The 25,647-nt window shown below is 35.1% G+C and overlaps 1 protein-coding gene across 1 annotated transcript in view; it reads left to right on the top strand.

Annotated features, from left to right (window-relative positions):
* The window catches only part of LOC144433791 (serine/threonine-protein kinase Nek10-like), a 36,264-nt gene that overhangs the window by 8,955 nt on the left and 1,662 nt on the right, over positions 1-25,647 (top strand). The window contains exons 9-33 of the mRNA XM_078122154.1: positions 1,310-1,388; positions 2,183-2,250; positions 2,836-2,915; positions 3,706-3,792; positions 4,388-4,517; positions 5,324-5,521; positions 5,993-6,035; positions 6,390-6,451; positions 7,447-7,533; positions 7,840-8,007; positions 8,676-8,804; positions 9,629-9,812; positions 10,121-10,242; positions 13,428-13,530; positions 14,106-14,184; positions 14,865-14,994; positions 15,315-15,385; positions 15,848-15,997; positions 16,756-16,884; positions 17,925-18,058; positions 18,906-18,995; positions 19,243-19,317; positions 22,828-23,019; positions 23,409-23,626; positions 24,622-24,718. Of these exons, the coding sequence (XP_077978280.1) occupies positions 1,310-1,388; positions 2,183-2,250; positions 2,836-2,915; positions 3,706-3,792; positions 4,388-4,517; positions 5,324-5,521; positions 5,993-6,035; positions 6,390-6,451; positions 7,447-7,533; positions 7,840-8,007; positions 8,676-8,804; positions 9,629-9,812; positions 10,121-10,242; positions 13,428-13,530; positions 14,106-14,184; positions 14,865-14,994; positions 15,315-15,385; positions 15,848-15,997; positions 16,756-16,884; positions 17,925-18,058; positions 18,906-18,995; positions 19,243-19,317; positions 22,828-23,019; positions 23,409-23,626; positions 24,622-24,718 (2,905 nt within the window). The remainder of the gene's footprint in view (positions 1-1,309; positions 1,389-2,182; positions 2,251-2,835; positions 2,916-3,705; positions 3,793-4,387; positions 4,518-5,323; positions 5,522-5,992; positions 6,036-6,389; positions 6,452-7,446; positions 7,534-7,839; positions 8,008-8,675; positions 8,805-9,628; positions 9,813-10,120; positions 10,243-13,427; positions 13,531-14,105; positions 14,185-14,864; positions 14,995-15,314; positions 15,386-15,847; positions 15,998-16,755; positions 16,885-17,924; positions 18,059-18,905; positions 18,996-19,242; positions 19,318-22,827; positions 23,020-23,408; positions 23,627-24,621; positions 24,719-25,647) is intronic.

Below are 25,647 nucleotides of genomic sequence, written 5' to 3'. Positions count from 1 at the left end.
CTTCCAATTCTTACACTATCTTGATTACAGAGTGATAAGATTCTCACAACAAAGGCCACTTGTGAAATTTACCACATTGACGTCGACAACAGTGTTTGTTTGTGTCGCTCAATAAGCTGAAAGCTCAGTTTCTGCAGTAAATTATCAGAAAATGTCAAACGTTCCCAGATTTCCTTGGGTTAAAAGAAGCACCAGTATCGAACCAAGGTATACCACATGATTATACTTTGCACACATGTAGCAACCTTTTTAACTGATTCACCCTAGCAACTAGACGTCAGGTGAGACATGCCCTAGCTAATACCATGAATGTATTGTTGGATGTGAATACAGAGGACAGTCTGCTGAATGTTGGTGTCACAGTTTGTATGAAAGGGATTTTGAATAATGGAGATAAAGGAATAAAATGTGACAAATGGAAATAAGGCAGGGTTCGTGTTAATGTGTTATTCCGTGTCCAGGATGCAATACATTTCAATGGGACTAACTTCAAGTTTCACATGTAGTCCCTGGGACCCGCTAAGATCTAAGTGTCTGTCTATGATCAATGAGGGTGGCAATGACATTGTCACCAAAGTTTTCTGCCCATACATGTACATGCATATTGATTTACTTGAAAAGACAATGAACTATAAAAATCTTTGTGAAAAGAACAATGTAGACGATTGTACAAGTAACAACAAGTGCATCGAAACTAAAAAAGCGTTTATTAACATACCGTAAATGTGTTTGTGAGTTTATTATTTAGGTTTATGGAGTTTTTGTATGATGTGCGAGTGATAACAAGTGATAATAAAAAGGAACCCCTAATTTTTTTAAGGGACCCCATATTTTGAGCAGTGATGGGTCCCTGGGACTCACTGGTTTCAAAGTCTAGTGCGGCCCCAATGCGATCATAATTTAAATCTGTTGCTGTACTACATGTACTTCTGTATTACAATCAACCATTTATTGGTGCCTACAATGTCTAATTATTGGTAGTTAACAATTTTCAGAGAATGTATTCATGGTTGTCTGATCTAAAAATTACTACTCCGGTTACAGCTAGTGCAGCTTTAACACAGTTAAAGAGACCACTCAGGTGGCTAAAGTTTACCATAGCATGATAATAATCATATGAAAGTTAAGGAAAACCCAGTAGTAGCTGGTTTTAAAGTAGGTAATAAGAAAAATTTATTTCTGTTCAGGAATTACAGTTTATTGATCTGGCCGGGCATATTACAGTAAGTATTTCTCATAACAAAATACAGTTGAAATATACAGGCTGAATTATATTTTTACTAATGCTTCATGTTTATTTTGATTACAGCGTCTCCAAACTGCCACAGAGACTTATTTACATTATGGGGAACAGCCATTTATTGTGGACATTCTGAAAGAAATTACAAGTAAGTCACAGTTTGCGCTAAAACAATTCATGGTATAGATACTGGTATCACACTGTTACATAGAGCCCCACAACATGTGTTTACCAGTGTAGCATACTTGCGTGGGTCCAGATAACCAAAATATCCACTCAGGTATTTATGCATCATTGCATTCTGTTATATTACACATATACAGTGTTGCAGCCAGCCTTTGGAAAGAGTGGGACATAGTGTCCCGACACTTTCATTTTTCTGGGTCATCATAAAAAATTTTTTGGGACATTATTATTTTTAAAAAAGCGCCAATGGCATTGTAGCACAACTGTACAGTTTTTAAAAATATTTACACACATGCTCCATGCTAGATATTTGCTGAATGATTATGCGATCATTTGGCTTTTGCTATAGGCGTGGTCATGTTGCTAAACATACTTGCATACAATTTTGGTGTGGGTCATCTATGATCCATCACTTCCTAAATTGTGGGTCGGGTCCAAAAAATGTGTGTCAAATGACCCAAAAACCCCCTCTGGCTGCAACACTGCATATATGTTATGTTTACCCAAAATAATACATTATTGTGTTGTGTTATTATTCAAACTGTTATATTATGTCCATTATTCAAAACAATGGATTTCTTGAAAAATGTGTAATTGTTTATTGACATAATTTCATGCACATGGAATGCTTTCATTCCATTTACATACATGAATACAATGTCAGCTATTTTTAACTCTATTCAACCAAGAACATGTTATCTTAACAAGTTTTCCCTCACGAGAACATCTTTGATAAATTTGCTTCCTGTTTTATAGATATATTCCAGAAGCTTTCAGCTGTAGTTTCACAAAGAGATTGGCTTGTTGCGTGTGGTGCACACAAGGTGAGTTATTTCCTGGTTACAAGATTCTAGGTGTAAGGGTATAGATAAGGGTACAAAGTCAAGACATACTTGGTTTTAACCCATCACTGGGTACAGGTAGGGTACAAAGTCAAAGTATACTTGGCTTTACCCCATCACTGGGCAGAGGTAGGGTACAAAGTCAAGACATACATGTACTTGGCTTTAACCCATCACTGGGTACAGGTACATTTAAGGGTTCAAAATCAAAGTATACTTGGCTGTGACTTATCACTTTGGTATAAGCAAGGGTACAACGTTGAGGTTCTTTGTATTTGACAAAGACTTGTCGAATGACACTTGTAGAAATCCATTTTGATTGCTATGGTATCTGAATGTGTTTTACACAAAAGAATGACATACTGTTTTTGTTGACTATAATAATAGTAATTCACATTGTGTATATAACACTTAGTAGGAGAACGGAAAGATGACTTCTCAGTTCAACAAGAAGTATCAGTTTATATTATCAGATTTACTTGTATCACTTGAAGAGATTGTCTGATTAAAGCTTTTCAAAACGGATGTACATTGTATTTTATTTTGTTTCTTGTTTGTGTTTGACAGCCATTAGTATTACTGTTAGCTGCCAATGATGTGATTGTTCTTCACTGCACACTGTATGCACTGATCAGTTTAGCTCAGAGGTAAGTCAGAATTCCTGAAAAGTTGTGCTGTGATGCAAAGTTTGCATTACAATAGAATGAGTCCCAGTGAAATCTGAATAGTAAGACCACTCAAAGTCCTGTATTAATCCTTATCCTGCATTGAATATACCTCCTTAAAATTTACACAGTGACACACACGGTTCCAGCAGGTCTGAACTCAGAGGGGGAATAATTTAACTTGAATGTTTTGGCTGAATTGCTCAGCCTTCGTCAGCTGTTTCTGTGTATGATTCAATGATGTAGATTTGTTATATGACCACAGGAGCAGTGTTGTGTACTACTGATATTTCCATCCCTGCATACCCGACTGTTAGGTTGTCATGAAAACAACATATTACTAGTAATCTACAAACCTTAATGTGTCTATTTCTGTTGTCCCATTCTGATATATTTGCTGTAGCACTACTCTGTGTGATATATGAAAACATTTCGACACGTGCATGAGCCATCATCAGTCATAGGTCATCAATTTTTGTAGTGATATCCATTCAGCCTTTCTCAGAGAATATCGTTGAGGGCTCCCTACTATCCTTGCCAATCACCATTTGTTGATTTGACTTGGATTATAAAATCCAATGACAGAATGTAACCAGGCAAGCCATTCAGTATATTTTCCATGTCCCCCCCCTTTTCAATCACAACATTGGAAATACATGTACCCCATGGTATGGTATTTGTGAATGCAGTCTACACATACTAAACAAAAACACTGCAAAGTTCACATTCAAGTCCTAGTTAATGTAACATTGTTGTTGTCATTTGATTTCAGCCAAGAGCCAAGAGCAATGATTGGAAGTTTGAATTGTATTGAGATTTTATTAAGGATACTACAAGACTATGATATCCTCTCCAAGAAGTAGGTTTGCTGTATTTTCTATTTTACACATACTGCCCATCTTAGTTTCTGGATGCATTTTCAATATTGACCATGCTAACATCCACTAATGTGCCGAAAAGGGTTTACAGTACTAATGTCTATTTGTATGTTTATTGTATTATTGTCCACGAGTGTGTTGATATTGTCGTGTTGACCATGCTAATGTCCACTAGTGTGTTGATAGTGTGACCTTACAAGTGTCCACTAGTGTGTTCACAGTGTTCACAGTACTAGTGTCCACTAGTGTGTTGACACTGTTTCCATTGGTAGTGCCCACTAGTGTGTTGATAGTGTTGACAGGGGTAGTATCCACTAGTGTGTTGATGGTTTTGACCATGCTAGTATTCACTAGTGTGTTCACAGTGTTGACCATGCTAGTTTCCACAAGTGTGTTAATAGTGATGACAGTGGTAGTGTTCACTGGTATGTTAATAGTGATGACAGTGGTAGTGTTCACTGGTGTGTTAATAGTGGTAGTGTTCACTGGTATGTTGGTAGTGTTGACAGTGGTAGTGTCCACTGGTGTGATGACAGTGCTATTGTTTATTGACAATGTTCTTTTTATTTTCTATAGATTAGCTGCTAGTTTATTGAGGGTTTTATGTGCTGATTGTCAGGTGCGAGAACAAGTAAAGGTCTATGACGGCATTCCTATACTTCTAAGTTTATTACATTGTGATAATCTTAAACTTCTTTGGAATGTGGTAAGTAATCATTAATTAGGAAGAATCATACTCTAGATGTTAGTCATGTATGCCAATTTTATGACAGTGCAAGGCGCAGTCAACAATATGGTTTTATTTACTTAAAAAAGTTCCTCAATCTTAGGCCAAACCAATAGCATCGCTGAAATGATGTATATGGTAACAGGGATATGTAGGCAAGTGAATGAGCATTTTAAAAATAAACACAACTATTCCTGACAACAAAGACAATGCCCATAGCAACAGCAAATGCCCAAGTCTTTTTGTGGAGTCAAGTGAATATACATTGAAAAAATGGATACAATTATGCCGAGCAACTTAGACAACATTCAGAGCAACAATGAAATGATGGCCTCACAACTAGTACTGCACCCATAGCAACTGAAAAAATGATTGAATTATATGGTAAAGATAACAGCAGGAATTGGTAGGAAAGTGAATGAACACAACCATTACTAGTAATAAAGGCCACACCCATAGCAACAACCAAAGGGTTTATGTGAGCCCTAGGAGGGGTCCCACTGATTGGAAAGGAGACAAAACCGTACTATTGTGATCATTGTAAATAAATTAACAGATATCATAACCAATCTGAGTGAATTTGTAAAAAAAAACTTCATGTTATATCGGGTAAATTGTCAGTGTCTTTTGCGAATATAACAACAGTGAGGGATAGTAAAGTGAATGAGGATTTCGAAATATACACAAATGTGCATAGAAACAATGGCTACTCCCATAGTAATAAGCAAGTTCTTATACAGTTGCGTTTCAACACCATTGGCAGTATATTTGACTATCTTTCACAGATATGGTGTATAGTACAATTATCAGAGGATGCAGACACTAGCAGTGATATCAAAATGATGGGTGGTGTGCCGGTCATACTCTCCATTCTACATGATAGGAAGTTTGTTGCCGATACTTCTGGTGGTCCTAGTGGCTTACCAAAGAGTGCTGACCATACCGGCAGGAAACATCCATTGGCGTTTCCTCTAGCAGATCTTGTAAGTTACTCGAAACCCAGTTACTCACGAATACAAATACTGGATGTACTCAATAGCTGTACTAGCTGCAACTGGAATATTTTTTCAGACAGTTTTCTAAGATATAATGACTTACTCTTAATATCGTGCACCATCAAAAGTATTGAATTGGCTAGTGAAATTGTGCAGTTGTACACATAATATGATACAAAGAATCCAATCAAATTGATTTCTGGGTCTGCAGTTATAGCTAGTGCAACTTTAAATATTGAATGTGGCAAAAAATTACGGGATATCATTTTGATTTATCTGACAATACTACCAACATTTGAAAGAAGTAACCAATGATTAAACTCTACACACATTTTTCGTATGTATTGTCATTTGTATGCACCATCATGCGATGATCCGATTTTCAGATTTAGATGTATCAAGAGACTGTTTCAAATTTATTCTTAATTAATATTAATGTGGCAATTTTTTCCATTACAGGGAGATGAAGAACCATGGGAACATGTCCTGTCGTTACAGTCAGGTAACATACACTGGATTTTAAACCCGAAAACCATATGTATCTAATTACTATTCAGGCAACCAAGGTCTCACTTTGCAAAACTAACAAATATTGTAACAGTTATGACATGTTGATATAAGCTATTGACTGGATATTGGTTTAATTGTACTCACATTATGGTGGCAATTCTGATGATTGCAGTGTATATTGTTAGACACTTCCAGGTATGGAAAGTTTAGAACAATAGAGACACCATTCAAGTGTCAGATACAAGCTTTGAAGTCAAGTGCTTACTCTTGACCATGACCTTCATTTACAAGGTCAAATAGCAGTTCTGTTACATGTATGTAGCCATTATATCCAATTTTCTTACAGCATGTTGTGCAGCGTTGACAGAATTGGTACTTAATGATGCAAGTGCTCAACAACTTGTACAGGTATGTATAAAGTATTGTAACAAATACAGGTATTACATTGTGAATAGGTACCTGTAGTACAAGTATTGCATTGCGAATATAGTATTGCATTGTGAAAAGGTACCTGTAGTACAAGTATTGCATTGTGAATAGGTACCTGTAGTACAAGTATTGCATTGCGAATATAGTATTGCATTGTGAAAAGGTACCTGTAGTACAAGTATTGCATTGTGAATAGGTACCTGTAGTACAAGTATTGCATTGCGAATATAGTATTGCATTGTGAAAAGGTACCTGTAGTACAAGTATTGCATTGTGAATAGGTACCTGTAGTACAAGTATTGCATTGCGAATATAGTATTGCATTGTGAAAAGGTACCTGTAGTACAAGTATTGCATTGTGAATAGGTACCTGTAGTACAAGTATTGCATTGTGAATATAGTATTGCATTGTGAAAAGGTACCTGTAGTACAAGTATTGCATTGTGAATAGGTACCTGTAGTACAAGTATTGCATTGTGAATATAGTATTGCATTGTGAAAAGGTACCTGTAGTACAAGTATTGCATTGTGAATAGGTACCTGTAGTACAAGTACTGCATTGTGAATGGGTACCTGTAGTACAAGTATTGCATTGTGAATAGGTACCTGTAGTTCAAGTATTTGATAACATACCACATTCTCTTACAAGTATTGTTTCCAGAGTCAAAGCAAATCACCTTTAGAACGCCAGTACTATTGTAATAGTGCCCTATGGAAAATAGAAAACGAATATTTCCCTCTGTATGCAAATTGGGGTCACTATGGGTCACTTGTCCATACCATGTGATAAGATCAAAGCCATCACTAAAGGCTATATGAAAACGATGTGTTATAATATTCAATAAGAACGTCATAGCTGGGTGATTGAGAACAGTCTTGAACATATAGTTGACAATTTACATATTGTCTGTGTTGTTACATTGTATGACATATTTTATCTTTTTACAATAAACTGATGTTATTTATTTTTACAGAATAATGGAATCTTTGTGATAGGAATGTTGATATTTCCTCAAAATGCCACCAAAGCCCAGGATGCTGCAGCAGTACAAATGTTACAGGTATATATATAAGTACAATAGAAAATTTAAAATTAATCCGAAATAACAAATTGTTTGCAAAATACCGAGTGGGCCACTTGCCCAGGGTATTTGGTAGTGATGTTATGAAGGGCATCCAGTTGAGATTTTTGCCAATCATTTGATCCATTAGTAAGTAGGCATTTTGTGACACATCTAGTGATGTGTTGGAGATGATTTGTCCAAGACATGAAAAGTGTTCCAATGTAAAAATTTTGTCATTGTAAGTCAGTCAATAAAATTGCAAGCACTTTTAATGATCCTTGATTTTATTTATTTTTCTTGCAGAAAAATGCCTTCCGAGCCTTGAGATTTTTATTTAGTATGGAGAGAAATCGACAGTTATTCAAGAGATTGTTTCCACCAACATTATTTGAGAAGTTTATCGATATTGGACATTATGTCAGAGATATAAAGAAGTATGGTGTATTAGTTGAACATTTCAATACTCTGTCTGTAAGTTCATTTCAGTTCTTAAATCATTGTCTAATTTCTAGAACAACTTAACCCAGGCCCAGTAGCGCTATATGCATCAAGATGTACCTGTCTGTCTGCCTGTCTGTCTGTCTGTCTGTCTGTCTGTCCGTCCGTCCGTCCGTCCGTCCGTCCGTCCGCCTGGCAGTCTGCAGTGCTATATGCATCAAGATGTACCTGTATGTGTCTGTCTGTCTGTCTGTCTGTCAGACTGTGTATGATGAACTCATGGCTTAAAGTCACACTGCAGTAAAACTTGGTGGGATTATTAGCCCCAATGGGCAAAGCTTGGAAGGAGCTATGGGAATGACCTGTGTCTATCCTTGTTTGTGCAAGTGTCTGTCTGTGTACAGCCATATCTTAGACACCCACTACTCAATTTTGACTAAACCTAGCACAAATGTCAAAAACTATTATCAGAGAAAGGTTGTCAAGTCAGACTGACCTTGTTTTACAAATTAGTTTGTTATAGTATGTCCATTTCCAGATTTACTCTTAGCGTAATCATTGGAATGAGGGCAAAGGTTAGTGTGGATGTTGATAATGAGGTTAAAAGCAAGTGGTTTGAATAATTTATCAATTTGAAAAGGAGTGTCTCAATCCAACCAACACTATTTAATAACTTTGTGTTTGTCAATGTTCATTTGCAGACGGATAATTTACAAGAAATCAAAGAACGATTTGAAGATACCAACCAAAACAAAGAACCTACTCACTCTATTGGTAGCTATGCTGTGTATGAACATCTTGGTACAGGAGCTTTTGGGAGTGTATATAAGGTGAGTTTTATCACCATAGTAACAACTGATCTTATCTTGCAGGCAGTATTTATTGGTTTCACATGGTCACTTTACTGTGTATTGCTTGTGATACATTTCTACACATTTCTAGGACATACTGTCCACCAAAATATGACAATGCATGTCCAGCCATCTTGATATGCAAAATTTCCTGGAGATCTCCCTCATACGAGGGGTAACATGCCTTCTCGTATCCCCCCCCCCCCCCCCCCATATCAATATATCTATAATCCCTGAAACCAGGAAACATTAATGTCGTAGGTAAAATTATGAACGTCCTATCACAGTTTTGATGTTATGTTGTTCAATGCTATTTGACTATATTTGGGATCCCAGGACTGCAAGTATCTAAAATACCAGATATATTGTCAAGATCATTTGCCTACACACACTTGAAGAGTTCATGCATGTGATATTACCTCGTGTTACCCATGTATGCTTTCTATAAAAGGTTTTTAAGTGATCTATCGTTCATGGTGATGAGAGTTTTAAAGTTGGGTATCAGAGAATGTTTACTACTGGGTAGAGTACTGCTATTGTGATGACTCGGGATTGAAACATAACCCTAAGTTTAAGACATTCACTTGTGGTCCTGAACTTCAGGGCCATTTGCTAATCTTTAAAATCATATACTATAACAACTTTTATATCATTGGACATGTTTACTTAATTTGCTATGGTACCAAAAGTATACCAATTTTGCTCAAACATAAGCAACATTTGTCTTTCATTCAATTTGTTCAGTGGTGTGGTGAAGCATAAATAGTACAATTATAGGTTATTTTCTTGTTGTTACTCAACAGGTTAAGAAGAAGATGTCTGGTACATTTCTAGCCCTTAAAGAGATCGACCTCTTGAACCCAGCCATTGGTAAAAATGCCAAAGAAAGGGACAAGAGTGTTGGTCAGATTGTCAGTGAATTACCTATTGTGAAGGAAGGATTAAAGCATGCCAATGTTGTCAGATACCACAAGACATTTAGTGAAAGTAAGTAGAGCTAGGGATGAGTAGGCAAGTGGGTAAACATGCCCAAAATTGACACATATATTCCTAGCAACAAGACCATAACCATAGTAACAGCCAAATGATGATAGTGCAAGTATGACAACCTGGATGGATAGGCAAGTGGATAAATGTTCAAAAAGTGAACACATATATGCCTAGCAACAAGAATCAAATTCATGTATATGTTGTCATGGTGATCTTCTGTTTCAGATGATGAATTATATGTTCTCATGGTGATATTCTGTTTCAGATGATAAATCTTGTGTTCTCATGGTGATATTCTGTTTCAGATGATAAGTTATATGTTGTCATGGAATATATTGAAGGCGCTCCATTGTTTGAACATGTTAATTCATTGAAGGAAAAAGGAGAACGGTTTTCTGAAGATCGAATATGGAACATTTTTATCCAGGTAAAATATGACAATACTGTTTTCTTTAACGTAGAGTGTGCATCAGAAATAAACTCTTTAAATGTTTGTTGTTACTTTGTTCAAGAAAACTTCAACCTGTTCAGTTAAAAATCAATAAAAAAGAATCTGGGGTCACCATACAAATTTTTAAAATAGAGGTCAAAATGATATCAAAATTTAATCATTTTAGAATCCAATATGGCCACCGAATCCAATATGGCCACCAAATCCAATATGGCCACCAAATACTGTGTTAACTCTATGGGGACAATTAAAGATTGACAAGTTTGAAAACAAGATGGTGACAACCTCATTTCATTCATTATAATTGTAAAATTTGCAGGAACAAACTTGAAGAAGATTTTCATTTTCAGGGTAGTTTGTCCTTGAGGTGCATTCTACCTTTCTACCTTAACAGTACACATGAATAATAATTTATAACGCTTCAACATATTTCATATATAGACACTGCAATCTGTATGAACAGAGTCAGTGGCTCCAAAATTCATAAAATAGATTAGATTGATATTGGACTCATTTAAGTAGAGTTATATTCCTCTGTCTTGTTCCCATTGTTTCGACTATGCCCTCAATTCCACTTTTTAGCACCACTGAACTGAATGTTCAGTAGTGCTATAGGCATGGCAAAGTGTCTGTCTGTCTGTCTGTGTGTGTGAATGTGTGTAAACAACTTAAAGTCAAAAACTGCTGGACCGATTTCTTTGATATTTGGTGGTCATATTACTTTTGGTGTCTAGTTGGGAAATTGTTCAAATGAAAGTGATTGCATCAGCGATGTGGGATTTGGGTCAAAAAATGTGATTTTCCTTCAAAATCTTCTTTGTTCTCAGTGAACACCATGAGGGGATGTGTTAGGTAACGTTATATAATCACTGGGCAAAGTTCATATGCACATTCTAAATCCAGTTATTACAATAGGTTATGTAAATAAGACTGGTAAATATGCCCTTTCTTTCTTGGTGGAAATTTTACTAAGTTTGAAATGAAAATGATTGCAGCACGAGGGTGATCATTGGATCGCCCGGCGTCTGTCTGTCTGTCTGTGTGTGTGTGTGTGTGTGGATGTGTGTGTGTGTGTGTAAACAACTTAAAGTCAAAAACTGCTGAACCGATTGCCATGATATTTGGTGGGTCCATTACCTTGGGTGTCTAGTCGGGAAATTGTTCAAATCAAAATGATCGCATCGCAGGTGTGTGATTTGGGTCAAAAAATGTGATTTTTGGTCAAAAAACTTAAACTCAGAAACTACTGGGCAGATTGGTGCAAAATTTGGTGGGAAGATTCTTTAGGGGGTGTAAAGTAAGATTTGTTCATGACATGATGATTCCATCAGTGATATGCAAATTAGGGCTAAAAATGTGTCTTTTTGGTTAAAAATCTATAATTCCAAAACTACTGAGCAGATTGGGCTGAAATTTGATGGGGATGCATCTAGGGATGCATGGACAAAGATATATTAAGCATACAATGATTCCATGAGTGATATGCAAATTAGGTGTAAGAATGTTCATTTTTGGTCAAAAACTTATATCTCAAAAAGTACTTGGTCAATGAGCCTGAAACTTGGCGAGATGTTTCTGAAACTGTTATTCTGCAGATTTTCTTAAAAACATTTTGACCAAATTGGCCCTAGCGACCATGACCACGCCCTTTAGCAACAACCAAATGGCAGTATATTTTGGTCAAATAACAACATCATCTGGTAGGCAAGTGAGTAAACATTCAAAAAATGTGTGCAAATACCCTAGCAACCATGACCACGCCCATAGCAACAGCCAAACAGTGGTGTATTTCACAAAGATAACAACAGGGTTTAATAGACAATTGAATAAACATTCAAAAAATGTATGTAAATTTGCATAGCAACAAGACCACACCCATAGCAACAGCCAAATAATCACGTATTTTGCAAAGATAATAACAGGAATAGAAAGACAAATGAATAAAAATTCAAAAAATGTATGCAAATACCCTAGTAACCATGACCACGCCCATAGCAACAGCCAAACGGTGGTGTATTTCACAAAGATAACAATGGGGTTTAATAGACAATTGAATAAACATTCAAAAAATGTATTTAAATTTGCCTAGCAACAAGACCATGCCCATAGCAACAGCCAAATGATCACGTGTATTGCAAAGACAATATCAGGAATTCATACACAAGTGAACAAAAACATACATAAATGTATGCAAATATATCTAACAACATGACCACGCCCATAGCAACAGCCAAATGATAGCATTTATCATAAAGATAGCAACATGGTTGGATAGGCAACTGGATAGTTATTCAGCAAATGAACACCTATTGTTAGCATGGACTAGCATATGGATAAACATTTAAAACTGTACAGTTGTGCTACAACGCCATTGGCGGTATTTTTAGTTACCAGGACACTTTTTACACAATGAAACTGTCTTCAAACTCTTTAACCATCAATGAAACTGTCTGCAAAATTGTTGTACAATGCCATCCTGTAAACACATATGCTGCCACACCTAAGACTTTGCACATGTTGTTTAGTAAAGTGTGTGTACAAATCATCTATACTTTGACCAGGTGTCGAACACCATACCTCTCTGTACCTCGCTATCCAGAGACATACTCTGTGATCACTTCACTGCAAATTCACAAAGTGATCTCTACTGAAAAAGGTTTTTATATACCGTAGAACTTGTTCATTAACATAATAATCTGTAAGTGCATGGCGGTTACATACATTGTAACAAGCTACAGGAGAAAATACTGATGTTCTTAGTGTGGAAAAATGTAAAAAAAAAAAAAAAAAAAAACCTGCTCAAATTTGAAATAAACTTTGTTGTGGCATGAGTCCTTGCCAAGTTAATGAATTAACACTGGACTTTTGAGGCAAACATTGGGTGATTTTGTGGAGCTGTGCAGAATGGCATTTCTATTGTGAATTTGTTCATAAACATGATAATGAGTAAGTGTACTGGGTTACATAACAGACCTGCAGAACCTGAATACTTGAATGTTGAATTCTTCGCATAACCAAGTTTAATATGGGATTGATTTTCATCCATTTACCCCTTTAAAGCCTAACACCCTATATTTAGGGTGTAATTTCATCGAGTTACAGAAACCAAGTTATTAAAGGGCTGATTGACTTAACAGGCCACTCTGTGTTTCTTTCCTCAGATTGTTTTGGCTCTCAGATATTTACACAAAGACAAAAAAATTGTTCACAGAGACTTAACACCCAAGAATATCATGTTGGGAGAAAATGACAAAGTTACCATAAGTAAGTAATATATCTATATTTATTGTGAAGTTAAGTGATTTGTGTATCAACTTCACTACATCGTGTTTGTGTGTACAAACTGTACATCTAGTGAAATACCGTCAACACTAAATTGTATGCATTCAATTCTAATGATGCAACAGATAATTCAGAATTACAACCAGCGACAGGTTAGCATTAACAAGTTGAACTTGTTCAAAACAGAGAAAGTAACTACATGAATTGGATTAATAACACTTGGCTCATCATGTTTGAATTACAGATATGTGTATTACTTTCCATCATTTTAGAAGAACAGTTGGCCATTTTTTACATAATAGGTCATATTCATGAACAGATTTCAGTTTCTCCTGGCATTTTACGTACACTTAAACTGTCCATATCAAACAAAAAATAGAGTAGAAGTCTCTGCTATTCCAGCATGCTAATCCAATTCATGTGTTTACTTTCTAACCTGTTCCACTTTTTCATGCCAGCCTGTCGCGCTGGTTGTAGAACACTGAAGTATCTCTGGTTAGATATGACAATTATTATTGTTTGATTAACACCTATTTGTGGTGTATTCTTGCCTACAGCTGATTTTGGGTTGGCTCGTCAAAAGAGACAAGATTGTAGTAAGATGACCTCTGTTGTAGGTACAATTTTGTACTCATGGTAAGTGCATGCAACTTAAATAACTTCCAGTAGGCAATCTTGCCAATGCTATAAGGAAGATGTGTAACAAATGTCATTATAATGTATGCTGTAGTTTTTTGGGAAATCGTGTCCACTGATAGTCGGATTCACACAGACAGACAGACAGACAGACACAATTGTGCATACACACAGGCAGATAGACGGACAGGTAACTGAGATATGCACATGCACATGCACACACACACATAAGCACACACACACTCAAGTGCACTCGCACACACACACACACACACACACACACACACACACACACACACACACACACACACACGGAAGGTAAAAATTGTCATAATTACATGTACAATGTTAACTCTTTGAGAAAATAAAAAATTACTGATCCTTGAAAACATAATGATTGATGAACCACCAAATTTCTGTTAGTATTAATCAAACGGTCCATGAATAAACTTTCACAAAAGTACATGTAGTTTTAAATACTTATCAGCCTTATTTACAGAGCATCATTCATTTTAAAATACTCCCATGAACCTGCATCTCAAGTCATTGTTAAATACAGCATTTTATGGGAAACTGGTATTGTAATACTATATGCCATAAAGCTTGTCAAGGAGAGGAAATGATGAAGAATTGCCAGTTATGACATCACTCTTACAACACATCATGTTATCTGTTGACAGCCCAGAAATAATACAAAGTTTACCCTATGGAGAAAAAGCTGATGTGTGGTCCATTGGTTGTATCTTATATGAGATGTGTACATTGCATCCGGCATTCCATACCTCCAATATGTTAATCCTAGCTACCAAGGTAGGTGCTAGCTACCAATATAGTTCTTAGCGTCAGACAAATCTTAGCTACCAAGATAAGGGATAGCAGATGTCTTGACACACTGAATCCATTTCCTAGGATCTACTTTGCTGCATTCAATTCAAAATATTTACTGTACTGCATACGTTTCCCAGTATTTACTATGGTGCATTGATTTCCAAGTACTTACAATGTATTATGGTGCATTGTTTCCCAGTATTTACTGTGCTGTGCTGCATTCATTTCAAAATATTTAATGTACTGTGTTTCATTCATTTCCCTATGCATTTAGTCTAATTTATTCATTTTTCACACTATAGATTGTTGAAGCTAAGTATGACAGTCTTCCAGAAGGCATGTATTCAGATAGAATTCTACAGACAATACAACGGTAAGATGGCAATATAGGATTGGTCATTCCAGACTTTTTTTTTATCATAGAATTGGATAGTGTTCCAAATTGTTTCAATTTGCTGAGACAATAGTTCAACAGATTGTAGTCTTGCCCTCTTGAAGTGGAGGATGTGCAGTTTATTATTAGTTTCTGTGTGGTGTTTTATGTATGTATGTATGTATGTATGTATGTATGTATGTATGTATGTATGCACGTATGTACATATGTACGGACGGATGTACGTATGTATGGTAATACATGTACATATGTATGTATGATAATACATACATATAATACATACATGTACATACATACATACATACATACGTACGTCCGTCCGTCCATACATGTATGTAAATGTATTATATAATATATATATTATATGTGTGGTGGTGGTGTTGGTGTGTGTGTGTATGAAATTGACTTTTATTAATTTGATATTGTATACAACCTATGTAGATGTCTGAACCCTGATGCTGATGAACGACCTGATATAGTAGAGGTTGCAGCTATTGTGTCGGATGTCCTCTTGTTATGTATGGACAAACTAAGACATAATCAAATCAGTCTAGAAAAGAAGTTGGAAAGAGAAAGGAAAAGAACACAAAGGTATGATTCATTCACCAAGTTTGTTGTCATAGTAATTACACAGCAAGTTTTGAGTCAAAATATCAAATATTCTGATTGCCCACAAAACCTTGAACACATTCCAGCTTGACGTCATTTTTTTCTCTTTTCAAAACAAAAGAAGTATTTAACATAGAATGCATACCAGAGATTTACTAAATCTTTGTATAGTTATCTTTGGTTCTTAATCAATGTTAAAAATTTGACTTTGATCACATTAAAAAATCAAATTAATGAATGGTCAAAAAATTGACCTTTATTTTCCAAAATTGACCTTTATTTTCCAATGGTCAAAATATTGACCCTTTATTTTCCAATGACCAAAATATTGATGTGTATTTTTTCAATGGTCAAAATATTGACCTTTATTTTCCAATGGTCAAAATATTGACCTTTATTTTCCAATGGTCAAAATATTGATTTTTTTTTTCAATGGTCAAAAATATTGATCATTGTATTGACCATTTTGAAAAATAGTGATAAATGATTTGGTCATTAGAAAAATATTGATCAATAATTTGGTCATTAGAAAAATAGTGATCAGTAATTTGGTCATTAGAAAAATAGTGATCAGTAATTTGGTCATTAGTGAAAAAACAAGGATTATTTTGACCATTTGGGTAAAGAATGATCATTAATTTGATTGAAATCAAATTTTTAAAGATAAATACAAAGATCCAGTAATTTGAGGACTTATGCATTCAATGAGTAAAAAATTATGTTTTTGTTTTGCACTCTAGGCATTTTCATGATGCTAATCACAACATGCAGAATTATCATCGACTCTTCTTAGCCTCCCAAGAACGTTATGATAAACTACTAGCCAGCAGTGGTGGTGCTTCAAGTATCAGAAGTGACTCTGATATGAGGTAAGATCACAATTTATATGATGACTCTAGTATGAGGTAAGATCACAATTTACAAAGTGACTCTAGTATGAGGTAAGATCACAATTTACAAAGTGACTCTGATATGAGGTAAGATCACAATTTACATGATGACTCTGATATGAGAAAGATTACAGTTTATAAAGTGACTCTGGTATGAGGTAAGATCACAATTTACATGGTGACTTTGATATGAGGTAAGATTACAGTTTACAAAGTGACTCTGATATGAGAAAGATTACAGTTTATAAAGTGACTCTGATATGAGGTAAGATCACAATTTACATAGTGACTCTGATATGAGGTAAGATTACAGTTTTCAAACTGACTCTGATATGAGGTAATATCACAATTTGCAAACTGACTCTGTTACGATGGAGTTGTTTGTACACTCAACCCATCTCTTACTGAAACAACAACATACCCACTGTACATTTGTTACTGCTGGTCTGGAATGCTTGAAAATAAATTGACATCAAGCACATGCTGCCACCTAGAAAAAGACCCTACTCTATTATAATGAATAGCAACCATAGTGGAGAAGACTACAATGTACCATAAGTGAATGATGATGGGAGATATGTCTTGTTGGAAGATTTTGTCCTAGTTGATATTGCCATGGAACCACAAACACTTCACCACTATGGTTATCCTTAATTGCAGTGTAGTGTAGTTGAACTGTTTCTAGACAATTCTCAAATAATTCAACATCTGAGTTTCACCTTGTCCATCTCCTGTACAATTTATATAACCACAGCAAAAGAAAAAAATCAGTTGAGCTATTTTGACCAATAGCTTGCTCGATGATTTGTGTCATCGATTAAAAGTTAATTCTGGTTCACTTCACAAAACATCTGATTCAATAACTTTCCGCTTACAAATTATTTGACCACCACTCCTTAAATTGGCCGGACATTCTGTTTTGATTTCCTAAAGACTTGAAATCTACTCCATTTGTTCAAGAATTAGTTTACTAAATATGTAATGTAACAGATGATATTGTATGTTTTTCCTACCAATAGTGACAGTGTGTTTGAAACTACAGAAACAGTGTCATCGAATTGTGTGCAGTACAATGATAGTGGACAGAGTAACAAAATAACAACACATCAAGGGAAGAGTCATGTCACATCAATCACTATTGAAGCTGAGAAAGGTAAATTTTGTATTCTATGTTATAGATGCCATTGTACTCTATATTGTATGCTGTCTTCATAGGCTTCATTCTATATTCTATGCCGTAGTCTTCATTCTATATTCTATGCCATAGGCTTCATTCTATATTCTATGCCATAGGCTTCATTCTATATTCTATGCCATAGGCTTCATTCTATATTCTGTGCCAAAGGCTTCATTCTATATTCTATGCCATAGGCTTCATTATATATTCTATGCCATAGGCTTCATTCTATATTCTATGCCATAGGCTTCATTTTATATTCTATGCCATAGGCTTCATTTTATATTCTATGCCATAGGCTTCATTTTATATTCTATGCCATAGGCTTCATTCTATATTCTATGCCATAGGCTTCATTCTATATTCTATGCTATAGGCTTCATTCTATATTCTATGCCATAGGCTTCATTCTATATTCTGTGCCAAAGGCTTCATTCTATATTCTATGCCATAGGCTTCATTCTATATTCTATGCTATAAGCTTCATTCTATATTCTATGCCATAGGCTTCATTCTATATTCTATGCTATAAGCTTCATTCTATATTCTCACCATTCTACCTGTATGTTCTATGATGGGATGGGGGGGGGGGGGAATCAGTGGTACAGATTATGTCAGCTGTGATGGGTGCAGATGGCATCTATCAACTGTCGAATACTATTTTCATTCAGGGCTGGTTGGAGGCACACTAACTGCTATATCACTATTTTAGCAGTTATTTTGATGTCAAGACCAATCAGATCTCATGATTTACACCATCAATTTACTGGTGTAACATAATTCCATATTTTATGCACTAATCTATGAAACCAATTCATCACAGATTCTTCAAGTGGACCTGAGGAAGATGACAGTAGTATTAAAAACGATGGCACCAGCAGTTTGGAAAATAGTGGCAATAGTACTATATTTGGTAAGTTAGACATACTTCTTTGGTAAGTTGGATGTACTTACTAGGTAGTTTGGAAAATAGTGGTATTAGTATTATATTTGGTAAGTTGTACACACTTACTAGCTGGTTTGGAAAAAAGTACCACTAGTACTATATTTGGTAAGTTTGATATTTCTATTTGCTTCAAAATATTGGTGGTCTCATAATCATTGATTTCAGAATTGTAATTTGATGTGTAATCCTTCTACTGCCTTCATGTTGATTTCAGGAGATAGCCTAAATATTCCAAGACCCCCTAGTGGTAAACAATCTGCTAGAAGATCCTTGGTTGTTGACATACCAGGTAAGGTGATTTGATTGTTATATGGTTAATAGTGTGTGATATACCAGGTAAGGTGATTTGAGTGTGATATGGTTAATAGTGTGTGATATACCAGGTAAGGTGATTTGATTGTGATATGGTTAATAGTGTGTGATATACCAGGTAAGGTGATTTGATTGTGATATGGTTAGTAGTGTGTGATATACCAGGTAAGGTGATTTGATTGTGATATGGTTAATAGTGTGTGATATACCAGGTAAGGCGATTTGAGTGTGATATGGTTAATAGTGTGTGATATACCAGGTAAGGTGATTTGATTGTCATATGGTTAATAGTGTGTGATATACCAGGTAAGGCGATTTGAGTGTGATATGGTTAATAGTGTGTGATATACCAGGTAAGGTGATTTGATTGTCATATGGTTAATAGTGTGTGATATACCAGGTAAGGCGATTTGAGTGTGATATGGTTAATAGTGTGTGATATACCAGGTAAGGTGATTTGATTGTGATATGGTTAATAGTGTGTGATATACCAGGTAAGGTGATTTGATTGTGATATGGTTAATAGTGTGTGATATACCAGGTAAGGTGATTTGATTGTGATATGGTTAATAGTGTGTGATATACCAGGTAAGGTGATTTGATTGTGATATGGTTAATAGTGTGTGATATACCAGGTAAGGTGATTTGATTGTGATATGGTTAATAGTGTGTGATATACCAGGTAAGGTGATTTGATTGTGATATGGTTAATAGTGTGTGATATACCAGGTAAGGTGATTTGATTGTGATTCGGTTAATAGTGTGTGATATACCAGGTAAGGTGTTTGATTGTGATATGGTTAATAGTGTGTGATATACCAGGTAAGGTGATTTGATTGTGATATGGTTAATAGTGTGTGATATACCAGGTAAGGTGATTTGATTGTTATGTGGTTAATAGTGTGTGATATACCAGGTAAGGCGATTTGATTGTTATATGGTTAATAATGTGTGATATACCAGGTAAGGTGATTTGATTGTGATATGGTTAATAGTGTGTGATATACCAGGTAAGGTGATTTGATTGTCATATGGTTAATAGTGTGATATACCAGGTAAGGTGATTTGATTGTGATATGGTTAATAGTGTGTGATATACCAGGTAAGGTGATTTGATTGTGATTCGGTTAATAGTGTGTGATATACCAGGTAAGGTGTTTGATTGTGATATGGTTAATAGTGTGTGGTATACCAGGTAAGGTGATTTGATTGTGATATGGTTAATAGTGTGTGATATACCAGGTAAGGTGATTTGATTGTGATATGGTTAATAGTGTGTGATATACCAGGTAAGGTGATTTGATTGTGATTCGGTTAATAGTGTGTGATATACCAGGTAAGGCGATTTGATTGTAATATGGTTAATAGTGTGTGATATACCAGGTAAGGCGATTTGATTGTGATATGGTTAATAGTGTGTGATATACCAGGTAAGGTGATTTGATTGTGATATGGTTAATAGTGTGTGGTATACCAGGTAAGGTGATTTGATTGTCATATGGTTAATAGTGTGTGATATACCAGGTAAGGTGATTTGATTGTGATATGGTTAATAGTGTGTGGTATACCAGGTAAGGTGATTTGATTGTCATATGGTTAATAGTGTGTGATATACCAGGTAAGGTGATTTGATTGTTATATGGTTAATAGTGTGTGATATACCAGGTAAGGTGATTTGATTGTGATATGGTTAATAGTGTGTGATATACCAGGTAAGGTGATTTGATTGTGATTCGGTTAATAGTGTGTGATATACCAGGTAAGGTGATTTGATTGTTATATGGTCAATAGTGTCAGATATACCAGGTAAGGCGATTTGATTGTGATATGGTTAATAGTGTGTGATATACCAGGTAAGGTGATTTGATTGTTATATGGTTAATAGTGTGTGATATACCAGGTAAGGTGATTTGATTGTTATATGGTTAATAGTGTGTGATATACCAGGTAAGGTGATTTGATTGTGATCCGGTTAATAGTGTGTGATATACCAGGTAAGGTGATTTGATTGTTATATGGTCAATAGTGTCAGATATACCAGGTAAGGCGATTTGATTGTGATATGGTTAATAGTGTGTGATATACCAGGTAAGGTGATTTGATTGTTATATGGTTAATAGTGTGTGATATACCAGGTAAGGTGATTTGATTGTGATATGGTTAATAGTGTGTGATATACCAGGTAAGGTGATTTGATTGTTATATGGTTAATAGTGTGTGATATACCAGGTAAGGTGATTTGATTGTTATATGGTTAATAGTGTGTGATATACCAGGTAAGGTGATTTGATTGTGATTCGGTTAATAGTGTGTGATATACCAGGTAAGGTGATTTGATTGTGATATGGTTAATGGTGTGTGATATACCAGGTAAGGTGATTTGATTGTTATATGGTTAATAGTGTGTGATATACCAGGTAAGGTGATTTGATTGTCATATGGTTAATAGTGTGTGATATACCAGGTAAGGTGATTTGATTGTTATATGGTTAATAGTGTGTGATATACCAGGTAAGGTGATTTGATTGTTATATGGTTAATAGTGTGTGGTATACCAGGTAAGGTGATTTGATTGTTATATGGTTAATAGTGTGTGATATACCAGGTAAGGTGATTTGATTGTGATATGGTTAATAGTGTGTGATATACCAGGTAAGGCGATTTGATTGTTATATGGTTAATAGTGTGTGATATACCAGGTAAGGTGATTTGATTGTTATATGGTTAATAGTGTGTGATATACCAGGTAAGGCAATTTGATTGTTATATGGTTAATAGTGTGTGATATACCAGGTAAGGTGATTTGATTGTCATATGGTTAATAGTGTGTGATATACCAGGTAAGGTGATTTGATTGTGATATGGTTAATAGTGTGTGATATACCAGGTAAGGTGATTTGATTGTTATATGGTTAATAGTGTGTGATATACCAGGTAAGGTGATTTGATTGTTATATGGTTAATAGTGTGTGATATACCAGGTAAGGTGATTTGATTGTGATATATGGTTAATAGTGTGTGATATACCAGGTAAGGTGATTTGATTGTTATATGGTTAATAGTGTGTGATATACCAGGTAAGGTGATTTGATTGTTATATGGTTAATAGTGTGTGATATACCAGGTAAGGTGATTTGATTGTTATATGGGTAATAGTGTGTGATATACCAGGTAAGGTGATTTGATTGTTATATGGTTAATAGTGTGTGATATACCAGGTAAGGTGATTTGATTGTTATGTGATTACAGTGTTTGTCCATAGGTCCATTCCATCACTGAACAAGATCATCGAAATGACTCCAATGTTTGTAATTGGGCACTTATCCAAAAACCACTACAAAGGCTTTTTATAGTTGGTTTTGGTTTCAAATATAGTAAAATACAAAATTGTGTACAATTCCAGTATGTACATAACATGTAGATTATGAGGACTGTGGTGGCACACCTAGATATACTGACCAAGCAAGTATATTATTATTACTTATAGTGTTTGCAAGCAAGTCAGCTCCATGTTCTGGATCACCATCACCAAATGATGTATCCTTGCCTAACACTCCTTCATCAGCTGCTCCTGTTTCAAGCAATTCCTTGGATCGGCCATCAATGCTGAGATCACAGAGCAGTTCTTTTGTTGAAACACCATTCAGAAGACAAAGTTCACAGCTGAAAAATAGACCACGTAAGTTCTATAGTGTACACTTACAATTTATAACGATGTTGTAAGTTCCCATGGATACACATAGACATACTAGATATATCGAGTAAAGAAACTTTTGTTTAACACATAGGTATATCAAGATAAAGACACTGTTATAGTGTCACCCGTACTAGGTAAATGATAGATACTGTCTGACGACACTGCTACCACTTGGCTATTAAAAGTACCGTGGTCATATGACAAGTCTACATCATTTCAGTAACAGCCAGCTGAAGAAGGCCGAGTGATTTAGTCAAAATATGTCGGGTAAATTATTTCTTCTCTGAGTTTGAAACTGATACAACATAAATAACGAAATAAATATATTATTAACTGTTTATGCATTTTTTTTCTGATTTACTCACATCCAGCATCAGCAGCAGCCACTCTGACAATATCACCCAGGAAGGTTCGTCAGATCAATGATCCAATCATGCAGATGTTAAATCAACTACACAAGATAATATTTGTGACGCAACTACCCCCAACGTTGGCCCAAAATCCCAGAAGGAGGGTAATAGAGAGATTTAAAAGAGCCTTATTTGCACAACAAAGTAGTTCATTTAATCTTAAAACAGAGCTTAAAAAAGTAAGTGCCCCTTTTATATTAATTTTATCAATTTGTTTTGTCTTTATTATATTCGACTTACAATATGTTGTACATTGTACTTACAATTGTATTATATTTGTATATGTATAGTAATGCCCCTCTTTGTAAACAAAATGGGTAAACACAGATAATGAAACTATGTGTAGTGATGGACTGATGTACATGAGCACTGGGCATGAAATAGTGATTAGTTTGTTTACCCAATTTTTGTACAAATTACTGCCGTAGCTAACGAAGCAATTTATTTACAGTTTTCCTTATTTTTTTTTCAGTCATTGAATCATAACTACATATTTGGGATATGTACTTTCACAATGTTTGTTAAAAGTACAAAACAGAGTAAAGTTGTTTTATTCATTAAACTTACAAATGAATATGAATGTCAACTATAAATCATACAATACAGAATATGTCATGTAGTAATAAAGGTTATGAATAAGGATGACGAGACTAAGTTCAACATAATTATGTCAAGTATAGATAAAACTGTTGTATTGACAACTGCAAAATTCTTGAAAAGATTGTTTCAGGATTGGGACAGTATTTCATTTTCTTTTTGTTTTGCATTGTAGTCTTTATATATATATTTTCTAAGCTGTTTTGTGCTTTTGGCTCACATGACCTTTATTCATTCTCATGTATTTCTGTAACCCTTCGCCTGGGATAAACAGAGGTATGTTCTGTTATTGGCATAAAGAACGACTTGATACTTGATACTTGAATAAAAAGTTAAGATATGCTAGTGTTCCACAATAACATTTTATGTTGTGGAATGTGTACAATATCATATTAATTCACGTGTCTAAAAATCACTGATCTGTATTTCTGTATACTGATGATAAATCGCATGATATTATACTAAATATAATCTGACATGACCTTTACATGCACAATGTATATGACCTGATGTGATCTTTGCACTGGTTCTTTGTTTAATCTCTGTGAGTTGTCATGTTTTTTTTATATCTCTATAGTTAATGATTGGCTCCCGGGAATTGATTGACTTAAATTTTGGTTCAGGAGACACAACGAATCTACTAAAACATGGTAACTTGGAAGAAGAGAAAACTGGTATGTAATAATTACAACATCTTTATTGTCCATGTTATTACAACAATAATTGGGAATTCGACTTTTGGTTATTCTGCACATGTAAAATTATACAAAAAAAAAAAAATTGCTTAACAGCAGTATTTACAGATATTACAATACATTAAAAAAACTGTCATTATACACACATTAAAAGGATGATCACTCACTGAAAAAATAACATCAATGTTTGGAATCGCGGTTTAAAACTGAAATTACAAAAGAGTTTCTGTGGAAGTTCTTGTGTTCTCATAGTACCCTAAATCGGTGACCTGAGATAAGTTTTTTTCAAATTAGAGAGTAAGAGGACCTAGAACATTATACATGTACAGGTCAGATACTTGCCGTTGCTTTGTTTCAATCAGTTTGCCTGCTGTGTTGACTATTTGAGCCAATTTCACCCTGTTTTTTACAATGAGATTGACAAACCATGTGAGGCTATGTTCAAACTTAGTACACTTTTTATCAAATTTCTGTACACTGTTTAAAGCACATTAGGGCTATCATTAAAACCTGTTCATTCACCTAACATACATGTATTAACTCATGACATCCAAAAAATGTAGACAAACAACATCATTAATATGCAAATTAGGACTAACATTGTGTATGTTGGTCAAAAAATTAAAATTTGAAAACCACCAGGCAGATGAGGCTAAAACTTGGTTTGGATGTTTCTAGAGGTTTCCAGCTGTAGACACATGGCTTCAACTATAACGGGCAGCCATGTACCAGGCCCATAGCAACAAACAAATGGCAGCTGATTACAAAGATAATAACATTAATTGGTAGACAAGTGAACAAACATTCAGAAAGTGGGCACATTAAGCCTAACAGCTATGACCATGCTCATAGCAACAGAGAAATTACTTTAATTTAAAAATAACAACACTGGTGGGTAGTCAAGTGAA

This window comes from Glandiceps talaboti, chromosome 4 (assembly GCF_964340395.1).
Source record: "Glandiceps talaboti chromosome 4, keGlaTala1.1, whole genome shotgun sequence".
NCBI classification, from domain to species: domain Eukaryota; kingdom Metazoa; phylum Hemichordata; class Enteropneusta; family Spengelidae; genus Glandiceps; species Glandiceps talaboti.
Note: the sequence above shows the minus strand (reverse complement) of the source record. Positions and strands in the feature narration are given on the sequence as shown.